Source organism: Henckelia pumila, chromosome 2 (assembly GCF_033568475.1).
Source record: "Henckelia pumila isolate YLH828 chromosome 2, ASM3356847v2, whole genome shotgun sequence".
In the NCBI taxonomy this organism is placed as follows: Eukaryota; Viridiplantae; Streptophyta; class Magnoliopsida; order Lamiales; family Gesneriaceae; genus Henckelia; species Henckelia pumila.
The window spans coordinates 22,717,809-22,744,280 of record NC_133121.1 but is presented as its reverse complement, the minus strand read 5'-3'; the positions used below and the strand labels follow the sequence as shown (position 1 = coordinate 22,744,280).

The 26,472-nt window shown below is 39.4% G+C and overlaps 4 protein-coding genes across 4 annotated transcripts; 1 reads left to right on the top strand and 3 right to left on the bottom strand.

Annotated features, from left to right (window-relative positions):
• The first annotated feature begins 2,106 nt into the window (after window positions 1–2,106).
• Window positions 2,107–2,839, top strand: LOC140877360 (uncharacterized). Its single transcript, XM_073280897.1, has 2 exons — window positions 2,107–2,389; window positions 2,457–2,839. Exons 1-2 carry the CDS (start codon window positions 2,107–2,109, stop codon window positions 2,837–2,839), a joined length of 666 nt encoding a protein of 221 aa, XP_073136998.1.
• Window positions 2,840–3,581: 742 nt separating this feature from the next.
• LOC140877359 (uncharacterized) lies at window positions 3,582–6,283 on the bottom strand. Its single transcript, XM_073280896.1, has 2 exons — window positions 6,200–6,283; window positions 3,582–4,481 (listed from the first exon to the last, which is right to left on the bottom strand). The coding sequence occupies exons 1-2, from the start codon at window positions 6,281–6,283 to the stop codon at window positions 3,582–3,584; spliced, it is 984 nt and encodes a 327-aa protein (XP_073136997.1).
• Window positions 6,284–8,604: 2,321 nt separating this feature from the next.
• On the bottom strand, window positions 8,605–11,873 carry LOC140877358 (uncharacterized). Its single transcript, XM_073280895.1, has 6 exons — window positions 11,462–11,873; window positions 11,228–11,374; window positions 10,286–10,998; window positions 9,455–9,805; window positions 8,934–9,127; window positions 8,605–8,740 (listed from the first exon to the last, which is right to left on the bottom strand). Exons 1-6 carry the CDS (start codon window positions 11,871–11,873, stop codon window positions 8,605–8,607), a joined length of 1,953 nt encoding a protein of 650 aa, XP_073136996.1.
• Window positions 11,874–25,185: 13,312 nt separating this feature from the next.
• On the bottom strand, window positions 25,186–26,081 carry LOC140877357 (uncharacterized). The gene is made up of 3 exons (XM_073280894.1): window positions 25,908–26,081; window positions 25,651–25,769; window positions 25,186–25,480 (listed from the first exon to the last, which is right to left on the bottom strand). The coding sequence occupies exons 1-3, from the start codon at window positions 26,079–26,081 to the stop codon at window positions 25,186–25,188; spliced, it is 588 nt and encodes a 195-aa protein (XP_073136995.1).
• Window positions 26,082–26,472: the final 391 nt, after the last annotated feature.

Here is a 26,472-nt window from a genome sequence, read left to right as displayed (position 1 = left end):
ATATATTTGCGATCACCATTTCGAGAGTTACGTTTTGACGTAAGTTTTCTTAAGTTCTATCATGATTTGATTTTGACGTGAAGATGGAATTCGATTATTATTGGTTATATATGTTCTTGAGCTAGCATAGATTATATATTTCAAGACGAATCGGAAAAAGAACGACGTTCGGATTTGTTATGAATTTTTGAAGCAATTTTAGAACATGGCCATTTCTGATGCTGCTGAAATTCGATAGATTCATGCTGATATATTATGTTTATTAATGATATTGGATTGTTGAATTGAGTTAGATATAGTTTGGATTGTCGGTTTTTAGTCGTTATGCCGCCGGTTCGAGAATTGTCGAGATTTTCGTATAGTTAATTGAGCTAAGCATGATTTGAGTTGCAAACTAATATTTCTATCTTGTATGCACTGCATTTCAGATTGGTATTGAGGGCTATTCGAACTCGAGAATTCAGATTTGAATCGATAAGAATATTGAGCAAGGTTTGCAACCATTTTCATTTGAAGATTGAATTGTATGTGGGCAGCTTATGATATAAGATCTTTTTGTTGATTTTTCGGACTTGGAGCTTCTACGATTCAAAATAAAAGGTATAAGCAGACATTGATCCAGATGAGATAGAACGCTCAAGATAGATATGATTATCGAGTTTTCCCTAAATCACATACATGAATGCTTATTTGCTCTTGCTTGATATATATGTTTAGTTGTTTCTTGAATGCTTATATTATTGCTTGATTAGCATGTCTTGCATTCATTTGTGTTATAGTCAATGCATCATGATTATGTTGCATTCATCTTGATCCTAAACTAAAGCAAAGAGGGCAGAACGGCCTAGATTACTAAGACGTTTGGGGGGTTATAGTTGAGTGACACGAAATGTAAATTACTTCCAGAGCTAGATGACTCACTATAGTGCACCAAATTCATGGGATTAAAATTCTTGACACCACCTTAATTGGTAGAGTCGGTGGTATGCTTGAGATTTTATTCCCCGGGATCCCAAGAACCAAGATTTTATTCATATCATATTTGATAGCCCATTTTTTAAAAACATGCATCGCATTCATGAATATTATGTTGCATGTTATGTTGTTTATACTGAGAATGTTATTCTCACCAGATTTATCCGGCTGTTGCTTTGTTTTGTATGTGTGCATGGCAAAAGGTGGGGCAGGAGCTGGTCCAAACCGAGTGGGTAGCTCAAGTTAGAGTTTTAGCTGTGGGACTCGGTTTTAGCAGATGATATGTTGTATATGTTTTAAAGTTTAGCAAACCATGTAATGATGCATGTTTCTATTTGATACTTCATGTATTTTAGAATACTAGATGAATGTAGTAAATACATGTTTTGGTTTGGTAAACTTGAGTTGTATATGAAATGTTCAGATTTGGAGGAGCATTAGAAGAACACAGATTTTAGCAGTGCACGGACCCTGTACATGCCTCCGTGCATGGGTCTGTGTGACCTCTGATTTTGTGTAGTTTGAAGATTAAGCAAGGCACGGACCCCGTGCAGACCTCTGTGCCAGGGTCCGTGTGCCCTCTGTTTTTGCGGCCATAGAACGTTGGCTATAGCTTTATGCACGGTCCCGAGCACGGACCTGTGCACGGAGTCCGTATATTTTTTTAAAAAAATTCTTTAGTTAGTTATCTGGTATTAGTTATGTTTAATTATTGTTTGCCCCAAAGATTAGATTAGAAACCCGAGGTCCCTACAACAGGTGGTATCAGAGCGTAAGTTTTTTGGACTAAGATAGAAGATAGTAAGCGGGGTAGATCGAGTTTGCTTGATTTACTTATTACGCATGGGATTGTATTTCTTATTTGACTATTTAAATTATATACAAGCATGTTCTTTGATTTCAAGAATTATATGACTTCATGATTTTGCATTTGAATTGTTAAAGCATGCTTTGTATGAGACACTATTTAGAATTTGTCCTTGATCAGAACCTGAATTCTCATGAGAACGCATAAGAATGATGATCAGATAAGGATGTGAATAGAATTTTCGAATATGATATTGTATTGCGCACTAATCTTTTTGAATATCAGATATGCCTCTTCGTCGTGTACCGAATGTACCACAAACAATGGCAGGTCCTCAGAATGCACAGGGCAGTACATCTAATGATTCGATGGACGTGACAGCTACACTGATGGAAACTTTGTTGAAGAGATTCCAGTCTTTTAAACCGCAAACACTGAAGGGGACCGAGAATTCAGTGGATTGTGAAAATTGGTTAGAAGACAGTGATCAGTTGTTTGAATCTCTGGACTATTCTGATGAACGTCGAATCAAATTGGTAGTACATCAACTTCATGAAGTTGCAAAAAGTTGGTGGATCACAACGAAAAAGGCTCTTGAGACTCGAGGTACGATTATCTCTTGGACTATGTTTAAAACTGAATTCTATCAACGTTTCTTTCCAGTCTCCTACAGAAAAGACAAAGGGGGCGGAATTTGCTATTTTGAAGCAGGGACAGCTGAATATTGAGGAATATGTGGCTAAATTTTCTAGCTTGTTGAAATTTGCTCAACACATAGAAGAGAATGATGAAGCTAAGGCGGATCAATTTATAAATGGCTTGAATCCGGATGTCTTTACGTTGGTGAATAGTGGAAGACCCAAAAACTTTTCCGATGCACTTAACAGAGCTAAAGGAGCAGAGGATGGTTTGTTGAGACAGAAAGGAGCACCATTTATTCCACAACCACCTCAACAACCATCGCCATCGCCACAGAATCTGCCACCGTTTCAGCAACCATCTCTCAGATTTGAGGAAGGAAGCAGTAGCAGTGGCAAAAATGATTCTCATTTCTGACCAAATGGGAAGCAATTCAAGAAGTCAGGCAGTAGTTCATCCAGTTCAAGTGGGCCACGAAAGTTTAGGTCTGGACAGAGTTCTGGGTATTCAGGTATTTATTGCAACAGATGTGGAGGATGACATTCTACTGATCAATGCATAGGAGTTACTGGAAGCTGTAACATATGTCACCAAGTTGGTCACTTTGCCAAGGTTTGCCCTCAACATGGAGCAGAAAGAGTATCCGGTGCGAGTTCAGCTAGACTAGTACCTCAGTCTGATAGGCAATCATATGCAGTACATTCGTTCCAGCCACAACCACAGATCAGACCAGGAGAAAGCCAGACTGTGAGTCAACCTTCGAGACAACATGCCCGAGTCTTTGCATTGACTGAAGAACAGGCTCAGGCAGATGATACGGTGCTCTCAAAATAGATGACGTTCATGGCATTAGATCTATACCAAACTCAACTTCTCGAACAGGAGGGAAACCCAGAATCTCATCAGGAAAAAAACATCGGGGAATTAATTAATGACAGGAAAACTTCATATAACAACAATCTCAATGGACAAATCGACTCTATAGATGAGGTAGCCTTCCCCGCCAGACTCCAGAGCTCGACATGCTCTCAAAGCTGATACCAATGGCATCGGGGGTTGCGCTCCTTCACCATAGAAGAACCAGCTATCACCACCAACCGGGTGAAACTGTATCAATCTCTGGTAACAATCCACTGAAGCTCGGTACGTGTTTAACATATCAATTCCCAAAAATGTAATCAAAATCCTCAATCGCTAATATCATGAGATTCGCTGTCAAAATATTACCCTCAAACTCTAAGGGACAACCAAGAACTAGGCGTTTAGCAACACTGACTGACCAGTCGGGATCGAAACAGAAAACACTATGTCTAAAGAAATATAAGGTAACTTTGTGACGCTTGACAAAATGTGCGGATATGAAGGAATGAGATGCACCAGTATCAATAAATAAAAAAGTAGGTATAACACATAAAAGAAACATACCGGCAATAACTCTCTCATTCTCCTCCACTGCCATTTCATGGTTCAGCGCAAACACTTGACTAGCAGCACACGGTCGCAGATTAGATCCTCCCGCTGATTGCCCTGATGGCCTCTGTTGCGCAGTAGTCTGAAAACCAGAGCCTGAACCACTTGCTCTCCCAGCCTGTGGACAATCCTTCTTAAGATGACCAATCTCTCCGCAACGAAAACAAGCTCCTAAAGCTTTCCGACATTTGTCAGATGGATGATTCTTACCACAATGGTTACATTGACTATTCTTTCCAGAACACATCACTCCCCCAGATCCGAAGGAAGAAGAAGAAGCAGATTTCTTGAAAGACTGAGTACGGGGACCGAAAGAACTTGCAGGTCTAGAAAAGAGAAAAGATCTGTTACGTCGAATGCTATCCTTCGCCTGGCGACATTGACTAACCAATCCCTCGTAAGTCATGTCATCACCAACAGATACATGGCCATGGATTTTCGGATTAAAACCCTGGAGAAACAGATTGTATTTCACCTCAGTGCTGTCAGAAATCTGAGAACAATAGGGCAATAGCTCAAAGAACTTCTGCTGGTACTCATCAATAAACATCGAACCCTGCCTCAAAATCAGCAATTCACTAGTCTTCGCCTGTCGGAGTGCAAAAAAGAAAATACAACTTATGAAAAGCTGTGCAAAAATCCGCCCAAGTAACAACTGCTCGTGCTGTGATGATAGGTGCAGACGTAGATCTCCACCATTTTCGAGCACACCCCTCTACTAGAAAACTGAGTATAACGACTACTACTATTACTACTGACTTTATTATTATTTTTTTAACCTATAACGTGTAAAAAGAATAATTATACATAATATGTTTATACTCCAGAATATTTTTTCATTAAAATATTCTACTTAAAAATTTTCATAATAATGCATGCCATTAAATATTATTAAAATAAACATAAATTCATGCATAAAACATTCAAATCAAAACCCCTTAATATCCTCCAAATAAAATTCATAAATTCATAAATAAATATTAAAGTTTGTGCGGAAAATGTAATAATATTCAAATCCACTCAAAACATAAACTTGAGCATAGGTCACGGGCTAGCCGGCTGCGGGGAGGCTCATACGTCTTCACCACCAGTCGGAGCAATAAACTCTAGATCAATTGCAGGTTCACCTGCACCATTTAAGTCTAGTGAGCCTAAAGACTCAACACGTTCTATCTCATAATAACAACATGCTAAAATCCATGCAACATAAAATACATGCAATATACATAATATATTATATATATGCATGTTCTTAACATTTCTATTTCATGATCTTAACATAAACATATCATACATAATCTTAACATACATATTCATCATGCATAACACTTAGGGCATATCATAACTTAAAAATTTACTGAAGGTTATATCCATGTCGTGTGACCGTGAAAGTGATTGATCAATCAAAGAACCAACGTACGTGGCGGTGGGATCTTCACCTCTTGGCCCCTTCACCAGGCTGACCCCGGATCCGTAGGCAAACATAATCATAATCTTATGGAAAGGCAATCGGGCTCCAGTATCCCGACCCACAGTCCCGTAGCATATGGAAAGGTCTCCGGGCCTAGGCATCCCATCTCCAATCCCGTAGATTATCACACACCCACTTCAACTTCCTTAAAATATTTTCTTATGCCCAACATCATACATATATCATCATTCATCATGCACAATCATAAAAAAAATTTCTTCATGATCATATTTTCATAAAATTTTGTCCGTAAATATATATTTAATTATTTTATATAAAAAAATACATTTACATATTTAAAAGATTCATGCAATAATTAATTATATATTTACGGACTATGCATAATTTTTCATGGATTGGTTCAGGCTGCTGACTCCTTAGACTTAAGCCCAATAACTTCTAGACTGGCCCAATAACTCATCTTAAGCCCATTAACTTATATTTAAGCCCAAATAAATTATTCAAGCCCATTAAGACATGTTTAATCCAATATCGAATTTCAATCCCATTAATCACCTAGACTGGCCCAATGGGCCCAAACACCCCAAAACTGGCCCAATAAATTTCACGGGCCCTAACCCCATAAAAATTATTGGACTTACTTAAATAATTATTAAGCCCAAAATATTATCCCAAGTAGCCCAAATATTTATTTAAAACTAACTTTAACCCATTAAATCATAACTTAAACTATTAATCAAAATAAATTACAATACCCGAGCCCAACTAATATAACACAGACTCGGACACAACTAACTTGGCCCATATTATTTCAGACCCGAACCGGACCCAAAAACCCAAGCCCGGCCCGTTCTGAATCCCAGCAGCCCGATCACCCCTTCTCCTAGCTCTTGGCCGCGAGCAGCCTTAAAGAACTCCGGCGGCCGGCCAGCTCCGGCCACCATAGGCCGGAGAACCATCACCTAAACCTAGCCCACATCTAGACATTTCCATCAAGCCAAGAACCAGCCCAAATCGTTACCTGAGCAGCTCACACGAAGGCTTGCAATCAGCCCCTTCCCCTGCTCGCGCGCTTTTATGAGCAGCTGCCGTATTTTTGATTGTACAGCCTGCTCCAACCACCAATGATCATGAAACCACTTCTCAATCTTAGCCAACATCTATAGAGTTCCAATGAAACCAATCTTACATCAAAATATAACCTGAGGAAGGAGAACGAGCCTCTCTTCCACAGAACCTTTGAACTGCGCGGCTGGTGCATCAGAAAAAGAAAGCTACGGTTCCAGCCTATTACACCTAAAAAATCTGACCAATCTCACTTCTAGGGATCATAATACATCTCTTAATCAAGAGCCAACAAACCTTGAACGATCCAAACAAGAAAAACTTGAGGAAATAACATGTAGAAAGCAAGAAACAAATCTGCTCAACATAAAGTTTCAAATTTCATATCTAAACCATATCAAACTTGCATGGTAAATATTTCATGATGGAAACAAAATATTGAAACTTAAATGGTGAGAAAATAAGAGAATTCAAACGTGCCTTTGTGAAGATTTCAATCGAAATACGATACGAATGCGTATAATTTTTCTGGGACGAACGAAACTTCACCACCTTAATTTTCTTCAATGGAATCCATGTAGTGTGTGTTCAGTGATGGAGAAGAGTTGTTGAAATGTGAAGAAGATGTTTCACGAAGGGGACAAGAGCAAATGGGGTGTGAGTGAATGTAGGAGACAAATGGAGTCTTTAAGGAAGAAAAAATGTATGGTGAGTGGCCTCCTCAGAATAAATACACCTAGCTAACCAATCCAACTAATATATGTATAATAAAATTTATTATTTTCGTAATATAAAAATGTGGATTTTTGAAAGTCTAATAAAAGCCTTTAAAATGACTCATTTTGGTGAAAATCGGTTTTCTATGCATGTATGTTTAATAAAATTCTTATTTTCTGGAAATAAAATCTTAAAATAATAATTTATGGCCCATAAAACCACAATAAAATATTTTGGGTAAAAACTCTTCATTTCGTTCGTCCACGGTCCCGATTACGCGATCAAATAAAATATTTTCTCAAAAATCCATAAATTTTATAATTGCGGTTAAGTAACTAAAATAAAATTTAAAACATGTAAATAATTTCACAAAATTCACATAAAATTATTTAACTCATTTTCATAAATTTTAAATTAATTATTTTCCTAATTATGCATGCAAAATCACGTAGGAAAATTTCAGACGTTACAACTCTCCCTCCCTAAATTTGAATTTCGTTCTCGAAATTAAGTTACGTACCGAATAACTCCGGGTAACGAGCCCTCATGTCGGCCTCGGTCTCCAAAGTAGCTTCCTCCTCGGAGTGATTCAGCCATAGGACTTTGACCATCGGAATAACTCCCGTCCTCAGCCTCCTTTCCTCACGAGCTAAGACCCGAACGGGTTTCTCCTCAAATGCTAGCTCTGCAGGCAGCTGTAGAGGCTCAAAATCTAAAACATGCGACGGATTAGAAATGTACTTTCGAAGCATAGATACATGGAACACGTTGTGAACTGCCGCAAGGGTCGGTGGGAGCGCCAAACGGTAGGCCAACATGCCAATCATTTCCAAAATCTCGAATGGACCAATATACCTCGGGTTGAGTTTGCCTCTCCTACCAAAACGTATCATGCCCTTCATGGGCGAGACCTTCAAAAACACATGATCGCCCACGAGAAACTCAAGGTCACGCCGTCGTCGGTCAGCATAACTCTTCTGACGACTCTGTGCAGTCTTCATCCGCTCTCGAATCTGAGTCACAATCTCAGTTGTTCGTTGCACAATCTCAGGTCCTAAGAGAACTCTCTCTCCAACCTCATCCCAATGTACAGGAGATCTACACCTCCTCCCGTAAAGAGCCTTATAAGGAGCCATACCTATCGTCGCCTGATAACTGTTGTTATAAGCAAACTCCACTAAAGGCAATCTCGACTCCCATGAGCCTTGGAAGTCGATCACGCACGCCCTCAATAAGTCCTTAAGTGTCTGGATTACTCTCTCTGTCTGACCATATGTCTGAGGATGAAATGCAGTGCTGAACAATAACTTAGTCCCCAAAGCTGTATGTAGACTCTTCCAAAATGCAGAATTGAACCTTGGATCTCGGTCGGACACGATAGAGACTGGAATACCATGAAGTCTGACTATCTCCTTGATGTAAATCTCCGCGAACTGAGTCATAGTGAAAGTAGTCCTCACTGGCAGAAAATGCGCAGATTTGGTGAGTCGATCGACAATCACCCAAATCGCTGTCGAACCTCTAGCACTCCTCGGTAGACCAACCACAAAATCCATGGTGATGTTCTCCCATTTCCACTATGGAATGGGAAGTGGTCGAAGTAACCCTGCTGGTCGCTGATGCTCTGCCTTGACCTGTTGACAAGTCAAGCACTCGGATACAAAGTGACTAATATCCCATTTCATTCCTGGCCACCAGTAAAATGTCCTCAAATCTCGGTACATCTTCGTACTCCCAGGATGGATGGAATATGGAGATGTGTGTGCCTCTGTCATAATGTCTGCTCTCAATTGATCAGAACTCGGCACCCATAACCGACCTCTATACCGAACAATACCATCATCGATTGTATAAAGAAAACTGCCCTTAGCCTCATCCTTCCGCTTCATACGCTGCAACTGCTCATCGGTAGACTGTCCCTCCTTGATCCGATCTTGAAGAGTCGGCTGTACTATGAGTGCTGATAAACTTGGTGCATGACCACTGGAGTAGATCTTTAGTTCAAACCTTTGTATCTCAACCTGTAGAGGTTGCTGAACTGAAATACAAGATAATGCTGAAGTCTTCCGACTCAATGCATCGGCCACTACATTAGCTTTACCCGGGTGGTAGCTAATGTCACAGTCATAATCCTTAACCAACTCCAACCACCGACGCTGTCTCATATTCAACTCCTTCTGAGTAAAGAAGTACTTGAGACTCTTGTGATCGGTGAAAATCTTGCACTTCTCACCGTACAAGTAGTGCCTCCATATCTTGAGCGCAAACACAACTGCTGCAAGCTCTAAATCATGCGTTGGATAGTTCTGCTCATGAATCTTCAACTGTATTGACGCGTAGGCAATTACCTTTCCGCTTTGCATAAGGACAACACCTAAGCCCATCTTAGAAGCATCTGTGTACACGATAAACTCTTGATGATCCACTGGCATTTCCAACACTGGCGCAGAAGTAAGTGCCTCGTTAAGCTGGTCAAAGCTCCTCTGACACTGGGGCCTCCAAACATATTTTGCGTTCTTCTTGGTCAGTGATGTCAAGGGTACTGCTATGGAAGAGAAACCCTTGATAAACTTTCGATAGTAACCGGCCAAACCCAAGAAACTGCGAATCTCAGTTGCATTTTTCGGAATCCCCCAACTCTGAACAGCTTCCACTTTCGATGGATCCACTGCTATGCCATCCTTAGAAACAATATGACCCTAGAATGCCACCTGATCAAGCCAAAATTCACACTTGCTGAATTTCGCATACAATTTATGTTCCCTCAAAGTCTGCAAGGCTATCTGCAAGTGTTGTCTATGCTCTTCCAAGCTCCTCGAATAAATCAAGATGTCGTCAATGAAGACGATGACAAACTGATCAAGATACGGCCTAAAGACACGGTTCATGAGATCCATGAAAACCGCTGGAGCATTAGTCAGGCCAAATGGCATCACCATATACTCGTAGTGCCCATAACGTGTCCTAAAAGCAGTCTTGGACACATCCTCTTCTCTGACTCTTAACTGATGGTATCCTGATCGTAGATCGATCTTAGAGAACATCGAAGCTCCCTGCAACTGATCAAACAAATCCTCTATCCTTGGCAGTGGATATTTATTCTTCACTGTGACTCTGTTCAACTCTCGATAGTCAATGCATAATATCATACTACCATCCTTATTCTTCACAAACAATACTGGTGCACCCCAAGGTGAGACACTAGGGCGAATGAAGCCCTTCTCTAAAAGCTCTTGAATTTGTTCTCTCAATTCTTTCATCTCTGTGGGAGCAAGACAATACGGTGCTTTAGAGATAGGCACTGTTCCTGGTAACAGATCGATATTGAACTCAACCTCTCTAACTGGTGGAATTCCTGCCACATCATTCGGAAAGACATCCAAAAAATCTCGAAAAATCTCCACATCTGCAATAGATCTAGTAGATGACTCGCCTGCTGCAACTATTACACTTGCAAGAAATCCCTGGCAACCCTTCTGTAACAACCTTCTTGCACGTACATAAGATATGACAGGAGAAACACTACTACTCTGTGCTGCGAAAAAGACAAAAGAATCTCCTCCTGATGGGTTCACTAAAACTGTCCGCTTCCAAAAGTCTATCGAAGCTCCATTAGATGTTAGCCAATCCATGCCAAGAATCAGATCAAATCCTGAAATCGGTAACACCACTAAATTGGCTCTAACCATATTTCCCTGAAGCTCCAACTCCACTTCATTAAGTACACTGGAGGTAGAAATAATCTCGCCAGATGGCAAGGTAACATCATAACCCATATCGGCTCCCTCGGATATGATATCTACTCGTCTAATAAACTCTTGAGAGATAAACGAATGTGTAGCTCCCGAGTCTAGCAATGCATATGTAGTGTTACCTTTAATGAGAATCTTCCCTGCACTCAGAAAATTTACCAACGAACACACGAAACTTAAAAACAGTTAATTAAACTCATAATTCATAACATTTCTCTTAAGCATACTATTACCAAAAATTTTAGAAATCCCCTTATACTACTCATATAAAGTCAATTAAGTCAAAAAGACCAATAGTCACAAAGTTACTCATGCAATCCTAATTAATCATGCAAATCCTTGAATCTTAAAGGCATAAGTAAGGATTACCCGTGATCAACGATGTATCTGGATCTGCCTCCTCAGCCTGCAAGACATAAACACGACCTGCAATGTTCTTCATGTTAGGACAGTTCATCGCAATATGCCCCGGCAACTTGCACCTGAAGCACACTCCTGAGCCAGCCATACACTGCCCTATATGCGGCTTATGACACGTCTTGCACAAGGGTAAACCTCCGGGATTTTGGGCTGCTCCCCCTCTCTGTTGTGGCCTCTACTGACCCTGTGGTCTCTGCTGTGGTCTGGGAGGATTCGGGCCCTTGGTCGGCCCGGTGAACTGCTTTTTCGCCAGCTGCGAATACTGACCTCTGAAGGGTCGCTGTAACTGCCTCTTATGCTGATAAGCTGCATGCATCTCCCTCCTCCCCTGCTCGGATCTCAACGCCCTGTTCACCGCCGCCTTGTAATTTGCCACTTTATCCATAAACACATCATGCTTAATGTCAGGTCGCAATCCATCTGTGAAGTGCCTCAATCTTTCATGCTCATCATTCACGATCAATGGTGCAAAATGACATCCCCGCTCAAATTGTGTCACGTATTCAACAACAGATTTGTCTCCCTGACGGAGACTCATAAACTCCCGAATCAGTCGTCCACGTGCCTCCACGGTGAAATACTTCTCGAAGAACATCCTCTTAAGATCTTCCCATGTCAACGTAGGAAAGTCCACCCCGATCACTGCTCCTTCCCACCACAACGCTGCATCTTCCTTCAACATGAAGATATCGCACCTTACTTTATCAGCATCAGTGATCCCCATGTATGCAAAAATAGTTTCCAGAGAACGGATCCACTCCTCAGCAACAAGTGGGTCAGTAGTACCGCTAAATTCTTTAGGTCCCTGCTTCTTGAATCTCTCTGCCACGTCCTCTTCATGGGATTTCCTTGGTTGTGCAGTCTGGTGCTCAAGCAACCTTGTAATCCCAGCCAACATATCCACGCTGGCTCTCTCAAACGGAGTAATTAAGCTGAGGTGGTGGAGGTGGATTCTGACGATTTTCATCACCTTGGTCGCCATTGATGTTGTTCGATTCCTGAGAATTCCTTCGGGGAGCCATACTGCAATTTCCATAAATCTCTAACGTGATCGCCATGCATAAAAGGTATATTTAAAATCTTTCATAACTTAAATCATTAAAGCATAAATCATAAGCCCCATAAACATAATTAAAACATTTAAACTTACAGACTGGTAGTCGACTTCTGAGCTCCACGTAGCAGGCTAGTACCCTCCAAGGACCTTGATCTGATACCAACTATAACGACTACTACTATTACTACTGACTTTATTATTATTTTTTTAACCTATAACGTGTAAAAAGAATAATTATACATAATATGTTTATACTCCAGAATAATTTTTTATTAAAATATTCTACTTAAAAATTTTCATAATAATGCATGCCATTAAATATTATTAAAATAAACATAAATTCATGCATAAAACATTCAAATCAAAACCCCTTAAAATCCTCCACATAAAATTCATAAATAAATATTAAAGTTTGTGCAAAAAATGTAATAATATTCAAATCCACTCAAAAAATAAACTTGAGCATAGGTCACGGGCTAGCCGGCTGCGGGGAGGCTCATACGTCTTCACCACCAGTCGGGGCAATAAACTCTAGATCAATTGCAGGTTCACCTGCACCATTTAAGTCTAGTGAGCCTAAAAACTCAACACGTTCTATCTCATAATAACAACATGCTAAAATCCATGCAACATAAAATACATGCAATATACATAATATATTATATATATGCATGTTCTTAACATTTCTATTTCATGATCTTAACATAAACATATCATACATAATCTTAACATACATATTCATCATGCATAACACTTAGGGCATATCAAAAATTTAATGAAGGTTATATCCATGTCGTGTGACCGTGAAAGTGATTGATCAATCAAAGAACCAACGTACGTGGCGGTGAGATCTCCACCTCTTGGCCCCTTCACCAGGCTGACCCCGGATCCGTAGGCAAATATAATCATAATCTTATGGAAAGGCAATCGGGCCCCAGTATCCCGACCCACAGTCCCGTAGCATATGGAAAGGCCTCCGGGCCTAGGCATCCCATCTCCAATCCCGTAGATTGTCACACACCCACTTCAACTTCCTTAAATATTTTCTTATGCCCAACATCATACATATATCATCATTCATCATGCACAATCATAAAAAAAAATTCTTCATGATCATATTTTCATAAAATTTTGCCCGTAAATATATATTTAATTATTTTATATAAAAAAAAATACATTTACATATTTAAAAGATTCATGCAATAATTAATTATATATTTATGGACTATGCATAATTTTTCATGGATTGGTTCAGGCTGCTGACTCCCTAGACTTAGGCCCAACAACTTCTAGACTGACCCAATAACTCATCTTAAGCCCATTAACTTATATTTAAGCCCAAATAAATTATTCAAGCCCATTAAGACATGTTTGATCCAATATCGAATTTCAATCCCATTAATCACCTAGACTGGCCCAATGGGCCCAAATACCCCAAAACTGGCCCAATAAATTTCACGGGCCCTAACCCTATAAAAATTATTGGACTTACTTAAATAATTATTAAGCCCAAAATATTATCCCAAGTAGCCCAAATATTTATTTAAAACTAACTTTAACCCATTAAATCATAACTTAAACTATTAATCAAAATAAATTAAAATACCCGAGCCCAACTAATATAACACAGACCCGGACACAGCTAAATTGGCTCATATTATTTTAGACCCGAACCGGACCCAAAAACCCAAGCCCGGCCCGTTTTGAATCCCAGCAGCCCGATCACCCCTTCTCCTAGCTCTTGGCCGCGAGCAGCCTTAAAGAACTCCGACGGCCGGCCAGCTCTGGTCACCATCGGCCGGAGAACCATCACCTAAACCTAGCCCACATCCAGACGTTTCCATCAAGCCAAGAACCAGCCCAAATCGTTACCTGAGCAGCTGACGCAAAGGCTTGCAATCAGCCCCTTCCCCTGCTCGTGCGCTTGTATGAGCAGCTGCCGTATTTTTGATCGTACAGCCTGCTCCAAACACCAATGGTCATGAAACCACTTCTCAATCTTATCCAACATCTATAGCGTTCCAATGAAACCAATATTACATCACAATATAACCTGAGGAAGGAGAACGAACCTCTCTTCCACAGAACCTTTGAACTGCGTGGCTGGTGCATCAGAAAAAGAAAGCTATGGTTCCAGCCTATTACACCTTAAAAATCCAACCAAGCTCACTTCTAGGGATCATAATACATCTCTTAATCAAGATCCAATAGACCTTGAACGATCCAAACAAGAAAAACTTGAGGAAATAACATGTAGAAAGCAAGAAACAAATCTGCTCAACATAAAGTTTCAAATTTCATATCTAAACCATATCAAACTTGCATGGTAAAATATTTCATGATGGAAACAGAATATTTCAACTTAAATGGTGAGAAAATAAGAGAATTTAAACGTGTCTTTGTGAAGATTTTAATCGAAATACGATACGAATGCGTATAATTTTTCCGGGTCGAACGGAACTTCACCACCTTAATTTTCTTCAATGGAATCCGTGTAGTGTGTGTTCAGTGATGGAGAAGATTTGTTGAAATGTGAAGAATATGTTTCACAAAGGGGACAAGATTAAATGGGGTGTGAGTGAATGTAGGAGACAAATGAAGTCTTTAAGAAAGAAAAAATGTATGGTGAGTGGCCTCCTAGGAATAAATACACCTAGCTAACCAATCCAACTAATATCTGTATAATAAAATTTATTATTTTCGTAATATAAAAATGTGGATTTTTGAAAGTCTAATAAAAGCCTTTAAAATGACTCATTTTGGTGAAAATCGATTTTCTATGCATGTATGTTTAATAAAATTCTTATTTTCTGGAAATAAAATCTTAAAATAATTATTTATGGCCCATAAAACCACAATAAAATATTTTGGGTAAAAACTCTTCACCTCCTTCGTCCACGGTCCCGATTACGCGATCAAATAAAATATTTTCTCAAAAATCCATAAATTTCATAATTGCGGTTAAGTAATTAAAATAAAAATTAAAACATGTAAATAATTTCACAAAATTCACATAAAATTATTTAACTCATTTTCCTAAATTTTAAATTAATTATTTTCCTAATTATGCATGCAAAATCACGTAGGAAAATTTCAGACGTTACACTGAGAGTCTCCATATTCTGCTCTTCTGTGCAACAAAATTCCCGAAAACAACTCTCCATGCGTTCTAACCAATTCTGTAACGCACCAAAATTATCTTAATGGACTTTATTTGAGATAATAAGAGATTCTAGAAGTCGAGGGCCGATTCGATTTGGATCAGGGACTAGAATGCAATTTTTGGAAATTTCAGGGACTAAAATGCAAAATAAGGATTTGTTATAATATCTAGACTTTGACTAAGTCTTCCATTCTCTTCCTTCATCCCTCCCAAACGTCTCCCTCCATTTAAGCGCCTCAAAGCTTCCTCAAGCTTTGTGATTTCGATTTTAGCTCGATCCGTCCGTTGGAATTTGATCTGAAGTTGATATCTGCGATAACAGCGTCGAGTGCTCCGTTTGGAAGTAAGTTTCTCTTATTTCTACGAGGTTTGAATTTTTGGATGTCTTTAGAATTGATTGATATTCGGAGAGGATTTTCTTGAGGTAGCTGTGATAGTATATCTAAGACGGTTCGAAGATCTAACGACGATCGGAATTGTTATGATTTTCTTAGTGATTTTCAAAATATTTGAATTTGAGATGTGTTGGGATTGGATTGGAAATGATATGTATTGATTGAAATGAGTTTATTGGATTGTTGAATTGCTGTCTGTGTTTTCGGTTTGATCAGTTTATAGTCGTTATGCCGTCAGTTTGAGTTTTGGATATCGTTTCTATGTTTTGATCGTATCGAGTTTGAGTGAGCTTTTGATGTCGATATTTATCCTTATGACTCCTTCTGATAGATTGAATTGAAGTCAGCAGAGTTGCGAGATAGCAGCTTTGGACAGTTTGGAAGATTGAAGTCGGTACAGTATCGATTTTCTTATTTATCGATCGAAGAAGTTTGATTGAGTTTTGAATGAATTTGATTGGATATTGATTATTATACTTATTATTGATTTTTCAGATTGAAGTACCTTCGAAGCGAATAAGGTAAAAGATGACTTAGACTTGAATGAAACGATCAACTCGAATCCGAATTTATTCGAGTGTTCCGAAGAAATTCACATACTTGCATGATTGAATGCTTATTTGACATCATGATTGAATGCTTATTTGAAATCATGATTGAATGTTTATTTGAATTGATGATTGAATGCATGAGATGACATATGCATTCATGTTGAGCCGAATGATTATTCGTTTTGAATTAGACGATCTGGAGATTATATTTGAGTGGCCTTGGTAGACGGATTACTACAAGTGTCGATTAACTCTCTATAATGCTCTGGAGTCTAGAGGATTAAAATATACCTCGTCCATCTCGAAAGGGGAGTTCGGTGTGATTGTTGGATATTTTAACCTCGGGATCCCAAACCGAAGAAAGAAAGAAAGAAGAATTCCATTTGATTATCCGAGTCTGATAATCCAGAAGTTTTAAAGACATGCATATCATTTTAATTCAGTACTTGAATGGATTAATTGATTATATGAGGAATGAATTCATATCATGACTTGATATGTTTATTTGATTGCATGTCAGTCTTTTTTACTGGAAATATTATTCTCACGGGATTATCCGGCTGTTGTCTTATCTTTGTATGTGTGCTTGGCAACAGGTGGGATAGGACCGAGTCAGAGATCACATGGCTAGGTGGACGAGTTGATAGAGTGAGGTCTTGGTGTTTTAGAAGTCGAATATGTAATCGAACTTAGATTGTATTCGAACTTGTATTATATTGCTTTGAATAAGCTAGACTGAAGCATGTTCTAATAGTTCGAGATTGTATAACTCTAGAAATACTTTGTATTGGATCATGCATGATGTTTGGATGATTTATGGATGTCAAATGGATTTAGTTTTGAAGTTTTGGAATTGAATAGAGTCGAGCATATCTGTTTTATTTTCTGCAGATTTGTGCCCGCTCGATCGGTTGAATATTACCGATCGAGCGAGCACCCCTGAGCTGAGGCAGAAGTTTGGGATTTTGTGTTCGCTCGATCAGTAAGTTTTGATCGATCGAGTGGAGGGATTTTGTTAAGTCTCGGCAGAGACCTGGAATTTTTGGCCCGCTCGATCGGTAATGTTTTACCAATCGAGCGAGCACTGTTCAAAAAAAAATATTTTTTTTGCTTTTAATCTTGTAGGCTTCATTATTTTTTATCCCGAGATTTGATGATTAGAATCGAGGTCTCACAAATTCTCTGCATCTTTCGGAGACTCGCCTCCAACCAACGGCTTAGGACTATTCTGCATGAATCGATGCATACTGAAGCATCTACGATCATCATGGCAATGGTGATAATGTCCCCGACGATGCTCGCGATTGTCCTCAACGCCTCAGCGTCCACCCACGCTACCATGGCTACTTTCATCATTATATCCCGCCATCTACACGTTGATTAAATGTTAATCCCAAATCAAAATCTAGATTTATGCATGCTTTGATACCATAAATATAGTGACCCGCACCGTGATCACCTACTAATCAAGAGCTTAAATATGAATTTAACTTAATTAAATCATAATCAGAGCAAAATAGCGAAAACTTAATAATTATACAAACCCAAGAGAAATATGCAAAATATTATACAACCATATCGAAAATTGTATTAACAACTCTTGATCAATATGAAAATACCCAACTACACCACTGCATCCACCCTGCATCTATGGTCTCCCTGAGCCTCCTGCTCCGTCAAGTCTGGGACCTGCCCCGTGGAATAGGGTGTCCAAAAAATAGTACGAGGACGTGAGCATAAAACACTCAGTACGAGAATATGAATATACAATATTATATGAGCATGTATGCAAATGTACGGGTAACAAGACTCGAGGTCAAGAATATTTGATCAAGAACAGACTTGGGCCCTAGGTATGTAGCACTATGCTTCGTCGCCCCAGGAGGTGGCTCACATACCCGACAGTGGAATAATGGCGACCTGACACGAATCCACATGTCCAACCATCCACTAGTAAGATAGGATAAACACCCTACTACCGGATATCGCAAGAATATAAGCTCAAGATGATCATGCATGGAGCATAATAACATGTCATAATATATGCAGATAAAATTATGCCATATAATATTTCAATGCAACACATAATACATGCATACTCAGTCAAGGTATCTCGAACAATACTTCTGTACCTTAATTCTACTAGGCAAGCTACACCAGCTCTATGTCCAAGCCTATATTCACAAGATCACTATATCACTAAAAATATCTAAAAGCCTTAACTTAGCTAATAGATACTCCCAAACTATTTATAAGATCTCGAGTATACCTCCGTCCGTCGTCAGACCTTTGATGTCGATTGTCCCAGAACTTGGGCACCACTCCGCTACGACTCCGGAGCACCTTTCCAACTCCCGGATCAAGCATAAGAAGGCTGGAAACGCCCCAAAACACTCAGAAAATGAGATGAAGACTTTTATTTTGGTGTGAGAAACTGATTCTCGAACCCTATATTTATAGGCATCTATCGGAAACTCCGATCCCTGCATGCATGCCACATTCGGAATGACTACGATCGAAAGCTCCGATCTACACTTTAGAAGCTCCGATCTCATGCATGCAGCTACGTGTTCCAGCTTCATTGCCACGTGCATGACACCACGATCGGAAGCTCTGGTAATGCTTAGTCGTGTAGCGTCCAAATTACCCGACTCAACTCAGATAAATAAAATATGCAGTAGTGAGAGTAGAGATCGTTTCCACGAGAAAAGTGAAATTTATCGTGTTCTTAAAAATTACTAAAATAAAATAAAAGAGGGTTTTGAGATTTTGAAATTAACTACCGAAAATTAAAATCAATTTAAAATCAAATTTTATCACTAGCATGCAAAATTTAAAATTATGAGAAATCAATTGAAAACAAGCCATGGTATCGGTCGACTACACCCTTGAAATTATTCATTCGATCATCGATTATCTAAAAATAATTAATTCTAATTGAATATTCATCATTGGAAATTTAAGACCTGTTTCACCTTAATCTTAGTTAACTAGACACAAGCGTTCACCCTTACCAATGAATCAACCCAATACAAACGATTAGATTTAAATTCAAGGCATCATGAAAACTAGTAAAACTGATGAATCTAGACAACACACACACACAAGAAGATGTATTTAATCTAGTCAATTGTTATTCTTACAGATTAATAAATTCACAAGCGAAAAACTATTAATTGCAGTTGCTTCACAAATTAGGTGATTAAAAAAATTACGGATTTAAACTTTAATTAATCAGTAGATTGTAAAGCAAAATCTTAGGGTGATCAATCCGAAAATCTAACATACAAGCATAAAATAATCCAAAACAATTTTTGATACTCAATAGTAATCAAACACTGAAAATTCGAATCTCACAAATAAATAAATTTAAGGGCTTGTCTTCTTCAACCAAGTTCTAAAGCCAAGCCACAAATATTCATGAAATTCGCAAGAAAAATCAAAAGAAGAAGAAGTCTAAGAAAAGTCAGAATAAAACCTAGCCGTCAAGGAATACTTGGTGTTCTACACGTCTAAATCTGATGATATATAGGTAAAAATCGGAATAAAAGTCTTAAATATAGACTAGAGTCCTCAAAAGAAAAATTTTCTTTTTCTGAAATTATTTCCCGAACTGCGCATCTCGCTCAATCGGTGAAGTTTAGCAGATCGAGCGAGATTTTTTTTGTTTCATCTCCTGCTTTACTTCTTCTAGCCGCTCGATCGGTTGAAATTAGCAGATCGAGCGGGTGAACCTTTGACTTTCTTTTCAAGCCGAAATGTTGCATCCTACACAATAAAACCGAAAGTATGTTATGAAGACACGATATATGAAATATGAACACAATACTTCATTAAAACATATAAATGCATGCAAAACAACAACAAAATGATATTAAAATATGCAACACAAAAACGACTATCAGATTCCTCCATACTTAATTCATGCTCGCCCTCAAGCAAGTCATGCAAAAACAAAATGAAAACAAAACAAAAATATAAGTAAGGACGAATCATGCATAACATAGCCTCATAGAAGTTTTCTCACACAAAAACAAGCTTACAACTACTCTCGATTTTCCATGATACACCTCCATTCGAATGTGAACGTGTGTATATGTCATGTTACCCCAGCTATATGCAACTTCAAAAGACATAGTTTCAAGACTGTTCGCCGACCTATAACAATTCAGCGTAAGTTTCACCATCAAGAACCCTCCTCTCAACAACCCCTTAACACAACACAACTCTCTTGAGATATAATTACGCACCGTCGGATTTTGCACCCGACATTTTTAAAGTCCCAATAATTGCCCGCATACTTAGCTATAACTAGATAGGATTCGAATTTCAATCCCTCGTCTATAGCCTGGATGGAACTACAATCCCATTAGGTCCGCAAACTTAGCTATGAAATATTGAATAGAATTTCAATCAGATTCCAAGCCCGGATGGAATTATTATTTTAAAAAAATTTCAAAAGTTAACCCCATTTAATCCGCATACTTAGTCAAAAGCAAGATAATTAGGATTCCAATCTTCTTGCTCATAACCTGGATGGAGTTAATTGGATTTGCATAAAAGTTTCATAAAAATTAACAGGTGCGCCCAAGATCGTACATGCCATATCAACAAGATTATCGAGATTCAAGAAACTATCAAGTTCCACAAACACCTATTGTCGTGCAATGGTCCAACAGACATCAACAACATCTAATATATCGCTACAATTCACTGGTTAAACATGCGTGCTTAAAATATTCACCAAACAACCTATGGTTTCTCATATTCAATCAAGAGTAAAAAAATTTCACAAAAAATCAATTTTTTCCAACATCATCATCATAGGCTAACAATCTTCATCCTCAACTTATGCATACGAAACACATGAAACAACGACAAAACATATCACGAACTATATGCAAATATGCAACAAAAACAAATTCAAAACAATGAATGCACCCCCCACACTTAGCTAAAGCATTGTCCTCAATGCTTCAGAATAAAAACACAAACATAACAACACAAAACACAAAATGACAATACGATGCAAATGTAAAACAGAACTCCCCTGGTTTAATTGTCAGTGTTGTCCTCCTCTTCGGCCTCAGGTGGAAGGACAGGGTTGGATTATTGGAATTGGAAAGAAGGCGGGAACGGTACAAATGGAAAAGAAGCCGGATCAAGACAAAGATGCATAGACATGCCCCTAATGAGAGCATCCATAGCTTGAAAATTATGCGCAACCACATTATTGAACTCGTTCTGATGATGGGCAAAGGCAGTAAATTCTTGGACGAATTCAGTGGTAGTGCGACGAGAGGGCGGAGGTCGCCAAGTGGGGCCACCAATGGTAGAAACCTGACAATCGTGCACAAAATTCTTGACCCGGTAGGTTTTTTTAGCATCAACCGCGGCTTTATCCATGGGGCGCATGGGCTGCAACCATTCCTCATTGGAGCGAGTGGGAACAACAACGCGGATACACAGTGCTGAAATGATCATCAGAAAGTAAAGGCCCAAAGCGAAAGAGTATATCGACCGGTGGATCTCGTTGTGTATCAAGAGGCCCACATTAATTGGTCAACCCAAATCAAGAGCGTAGAGAATTAAAGCACGCTCAAGGTTGACATCACTCGTGTGCAATATCGGCATCAGTCGTCTGGTCAGGAAAATGTACCATGTAGCCGGGGTCAATTTCAAGTAGCGCTCCTTAAAAAACTGGAAGGAGACGGGGTCATGCCACGAAGCTCCATCGTAGGCCAATTGGGCGATAACCTTGTCCGAATCCGGGTCGATCTTGAGGCTTTGATAAAGGGTGTCATCGACGTCCGGAGTATCAAGTAGAGAATTCAACTCATTCGGCTAAAAAAATCAGTTGGCCCCGAACAAAGGCTTTTCCATCGATCCTCTCCGCAACATTGGCGTAAAATTCATGCACAATAGGAACGACGGCGGCTGGCGGTTGTTTACAAAAGAATTCCCAACCACGTTGTGCAATAAAACGATAAACCTTGCTATCAGAATAAGCGAGTTCAAATCCGCGTTTGGGAATAGGAGAGCGGTGTACCTTGGCATGATCGTACCGATCACGTGCCGCTTGGCTAACAAATTTGCCAGCGAGGGCTTGTGAAGAGGCAGGCGCCGCGGAGCGTGGATTAGAAGACTCGTCGGTGAGACAAACTCGTTCGGGTCCCATGATTGATCGAAAGTAGAGAGACGTAGAACACGGTGTGCTGAATGGATGTGGCGTTTACTAAGACCCGGATAGTGGCCAGAAGGGACAGGGGCGGCGGCTGGCTGGTGTGTGTGAAGCCCACGAACGGCAGAAAGCAAAGAAACGGCCGACAAACTCAGATCAGGGTGGAGGTGGAGAGAAGCGGCGACCGGAACGGGCAGGAATGAAGGAGGAGTGCGGCATCTAAGAGAGGTGGTGGCCAGCAAACTCATATACACGGCGTGAGAGTTTTCTAGATGGAGGGGATGACCAGAGATGTAATAGTGATTCCTGCAAATATATGATAAATTGGTTGAGAAAAGTGTTGTGAAGGGTTTTGGGGATTTAGGGATTTAAACAAAAAGAGGGAAGAAAGAATAGAAAGGAAGGGAGAAGATCGCGATTTAAATCGCTCAGCAATAGTCTCGCTCGATCGGTTAAAGATGACCGATCGAGCGAGCCACAAAATTCAAAACTTGTAAGAGGGCAAAGAAATTCTCGCTCGATCGGTTAAATATGACCGATCGAGCGAGACAAAAACATAGAGATGCCCGCAAGACAGAGAAAATTTTGCTCGATCGATGCAATATGATCGATCGAGCGGATCAAAAAAATAATTTTATTTTTGTAATTTTTCAAAAATAAAACCGAAATAAAAACATGCAAAATAAACAACAAACTTGAAATTAAAATAAGGAAAATAAGACGAAGAACACTGGGTTGCCTCCCAGTCAGCGCTAAATTGACAGTCTATAGCTCGACTGTATGCTGCGATTTATTCAATTTTTGACGGAGCATCGAGTGTTAGATCATGCTCGTCCTCTCCGTCGTTCGCTTGGACCCCTTCATAATAGTGTTTCAATCGTTGTCCATTCACCTTGAATATCTTCGAGGTCTCCAAGCTCTGAATCTAAACTGCACCATGAGGAAACACATTAGTAATAATTACAAAAGGGCCAATCCATCTGGAACGCAGCTTACCTGGGAATAACCGAAGTCGTGAGTGGTAGAGAAGGAATTTTTGACCGACTTCGAATTCCCTTCTGGAAATCATCTTGTCATGGAAGGCCTTTGTCTTTCCTTGTAGATCTTGGAACTTACATACGCTTCATTAAGGATTTCTTCCAATTCTTGCAACTGCAGCTTCCTGTGTTCCCCACAATCATCCATCTGCATATTAAAGTTTTTGATTGCCCAATAGGCTCTGTGCTCCAATTCCACTGGCAGATGGCATGGTTTCCCAAAAATCAGTCTGTATGGAGACATTCCAATTGGCAACATTCCAATTGGCATCTTGTACGCAGTTTTGTAGGCCCACAGAGCATCATCCAATCGCAAGCTCCAGTCCTTCCTTGTGGGATTCACTGTTTCCTCTAGTACGGATTTGATCTCTCTGTTTGAAACTTCAGCTTGGCCATTGGATTTGGATGATATGCGGTGGAAATCTTGTGAGTCACATGGTACTTTTTCTTCAGCAAACTCGCCACGGTTCGGTTGCAGAAGTGAGTTCCTCTATCACTGATAATGGCTCTTGGAATCCCAAACCTAGAGAAAATATGATGCTTGATAAACTCTGCAACCACTTTTGAATCATCAGTACGGGTGACCTTAGCTTCCACCTACTTCGAGACATAATCCACATCAATTAATATATAAATAAATCCATATGAACTAGGAAAGGGTCCCGTGAATTCGATGCCCCATACATAAAAAATTTCACAAACTAAAATGGGTTGCTGAGGCACTCATTTCGCTGGGATATATTACCTGTATTTTGGCATTGTGCGCATGACTTACAGAAAAAGTAAGCGTCTCGAAATATGGATGGTCAAAAAAATCCACAGTCTAACACCTTCCTCGCTGTTCTTTTTGTTCCAAAGTTCCCACCACAAGCATACGAGTGACAAAACGTGAGGATAGGAATTACCTCACTTGCAGGTACACATCTTCGTATGACTTGATCAGCGCAGTGTTTCCACAAGTATGGGTCATCCCATACAAAGTACTTAGCATTGCTTCGGACCTTATCTCTTTGCGCTTTGGAAAATTCAGAGGGAAACCCATTAGTAACTAAATAATTTATTATATGTGCGTACCAAAGTAATACTGTGCTCGTTGAAAATAGTTGCTCATCAGGAAATTCTTCTTGCAAGCTCAGCTCCTCATCAATATGAACCAGACGGCTCAAGTGGCCAGCCACTCTATTCTCTGTTCCTTTTTTATCCTTGATTTTCACATCAAATTCGCTCAAGAGTAGTATCCATCTTATCAACCTTAGCTTTGCCTCCTTCTTCGCCATCAGAAAGCGAAGAGCTGCATGATCAGAATAAACAATAACTTTAGCACCAAGTAAATAAGAACGAAATTTTTCTAAATCAAAGACTACAGCTAAGAGCTCCTTCTCGGTGGTAGAATAATTCCTTTGGGAATTGTTTAGAATGCGCGAGGCATAGTAGATGGCATGTGATGCTTTCCCAAATTTTTGTCCTAATACTGCTCCTACCGCATAGTCGCTAGCATCACACATTATTTCAAACGGTTTGCTCTAGTCCAGTGGTTGGATGATTGGTGCCGAAGTCAATGAGTCCTTAAGTTTTTCAAACAACGCTTTGCATGGCTCATCAAATTCAAAAGGGACATCTTTCTCCAACAACTTGCACATGGGAGAAGCGATCTTGGCAAAGTCCTGAATATATCTCCAGTAAAAACCCGCATGGCCAAGAAAAGATCGCACTTCCCGCACACAAGTGGGATAAGGTAAAGACTGAATAATATCAATTTTCGCTTTGTCTACCTCAATCCACTTAGATGAGACGACATGACCCAAAACAATACCTTGCCTAACCATAAAATGACATTTTTCAGAATTTAAAACCAGATTGGTTTCGACACACCGCTTAAGGACAAGAGCTAGGTTAGCCAAACATTTATCGAATGAATCACCATAGAAAGTAAAATCATCCATAAAAACCTCTAAGATGTTCTCAATAAAATCAGAGAAAATACTAACCATGCACTGTTGGAATGTGGCCGATGCATTGCAGAGTCCAAAGGCATACGTCGATACGCGAAGGTGCCGAACGTGCAAGTGAATGTTGTCTTTTCCTGATCTTCCGATGCAATTGCAATCTGAAAATAACCAGAATATCCATCAAGAAAACAATAATAAGAATGACATGCTAATCTTTCAATCATTTGATCAATAAAGGGCAAAGGAAAATGGTCCTTTTGGGTTCCAGCATTCAATTTTATGTAATCTATACAAACCCTCCACCCATTTTGAATACGGGTAGGAACCAATTCATCATCCTCGTTCTTTACAACAGTAATCCCGATTTTCTGGGGAACAACTTGGATAGGACTAACCCACTGACTGTCAGAGATTGGGTAAATCACTCTAACTTTAAGGAGTTTGAGAATTTCGGCCTTCACCACCTCCATCATAGGTGGGTTCAACTTTATTTGCGGCTGACACGAGGGGTTTGCTCCTTCCTCCTAGACCTGGCCACGAGCCGGTTTCGGGTTGGTATTTTACCAACTCTTAACCGGCCCGCCCTTGGCCGGTTCCGGTCCGGGTTGGTGAACCGGCGGTTCCGGTCCGGGTCCGGGTCAACCCTTGCTTTTTTAAAAAAAAATTTACAATTAAACTTTTAAAAACTCTATCAAATATTTTATTATCTCAATAAAAAATATATAAATTTATTAAATAAAAATATATACATTTAAACTTTTAACATCTTCTAATATTATATTTATTCAATAAAAAAATATATGACATTTCAACTTTCAACATTTTATATTAAAAACTATGTCTATCTCAATAAAAAAAATA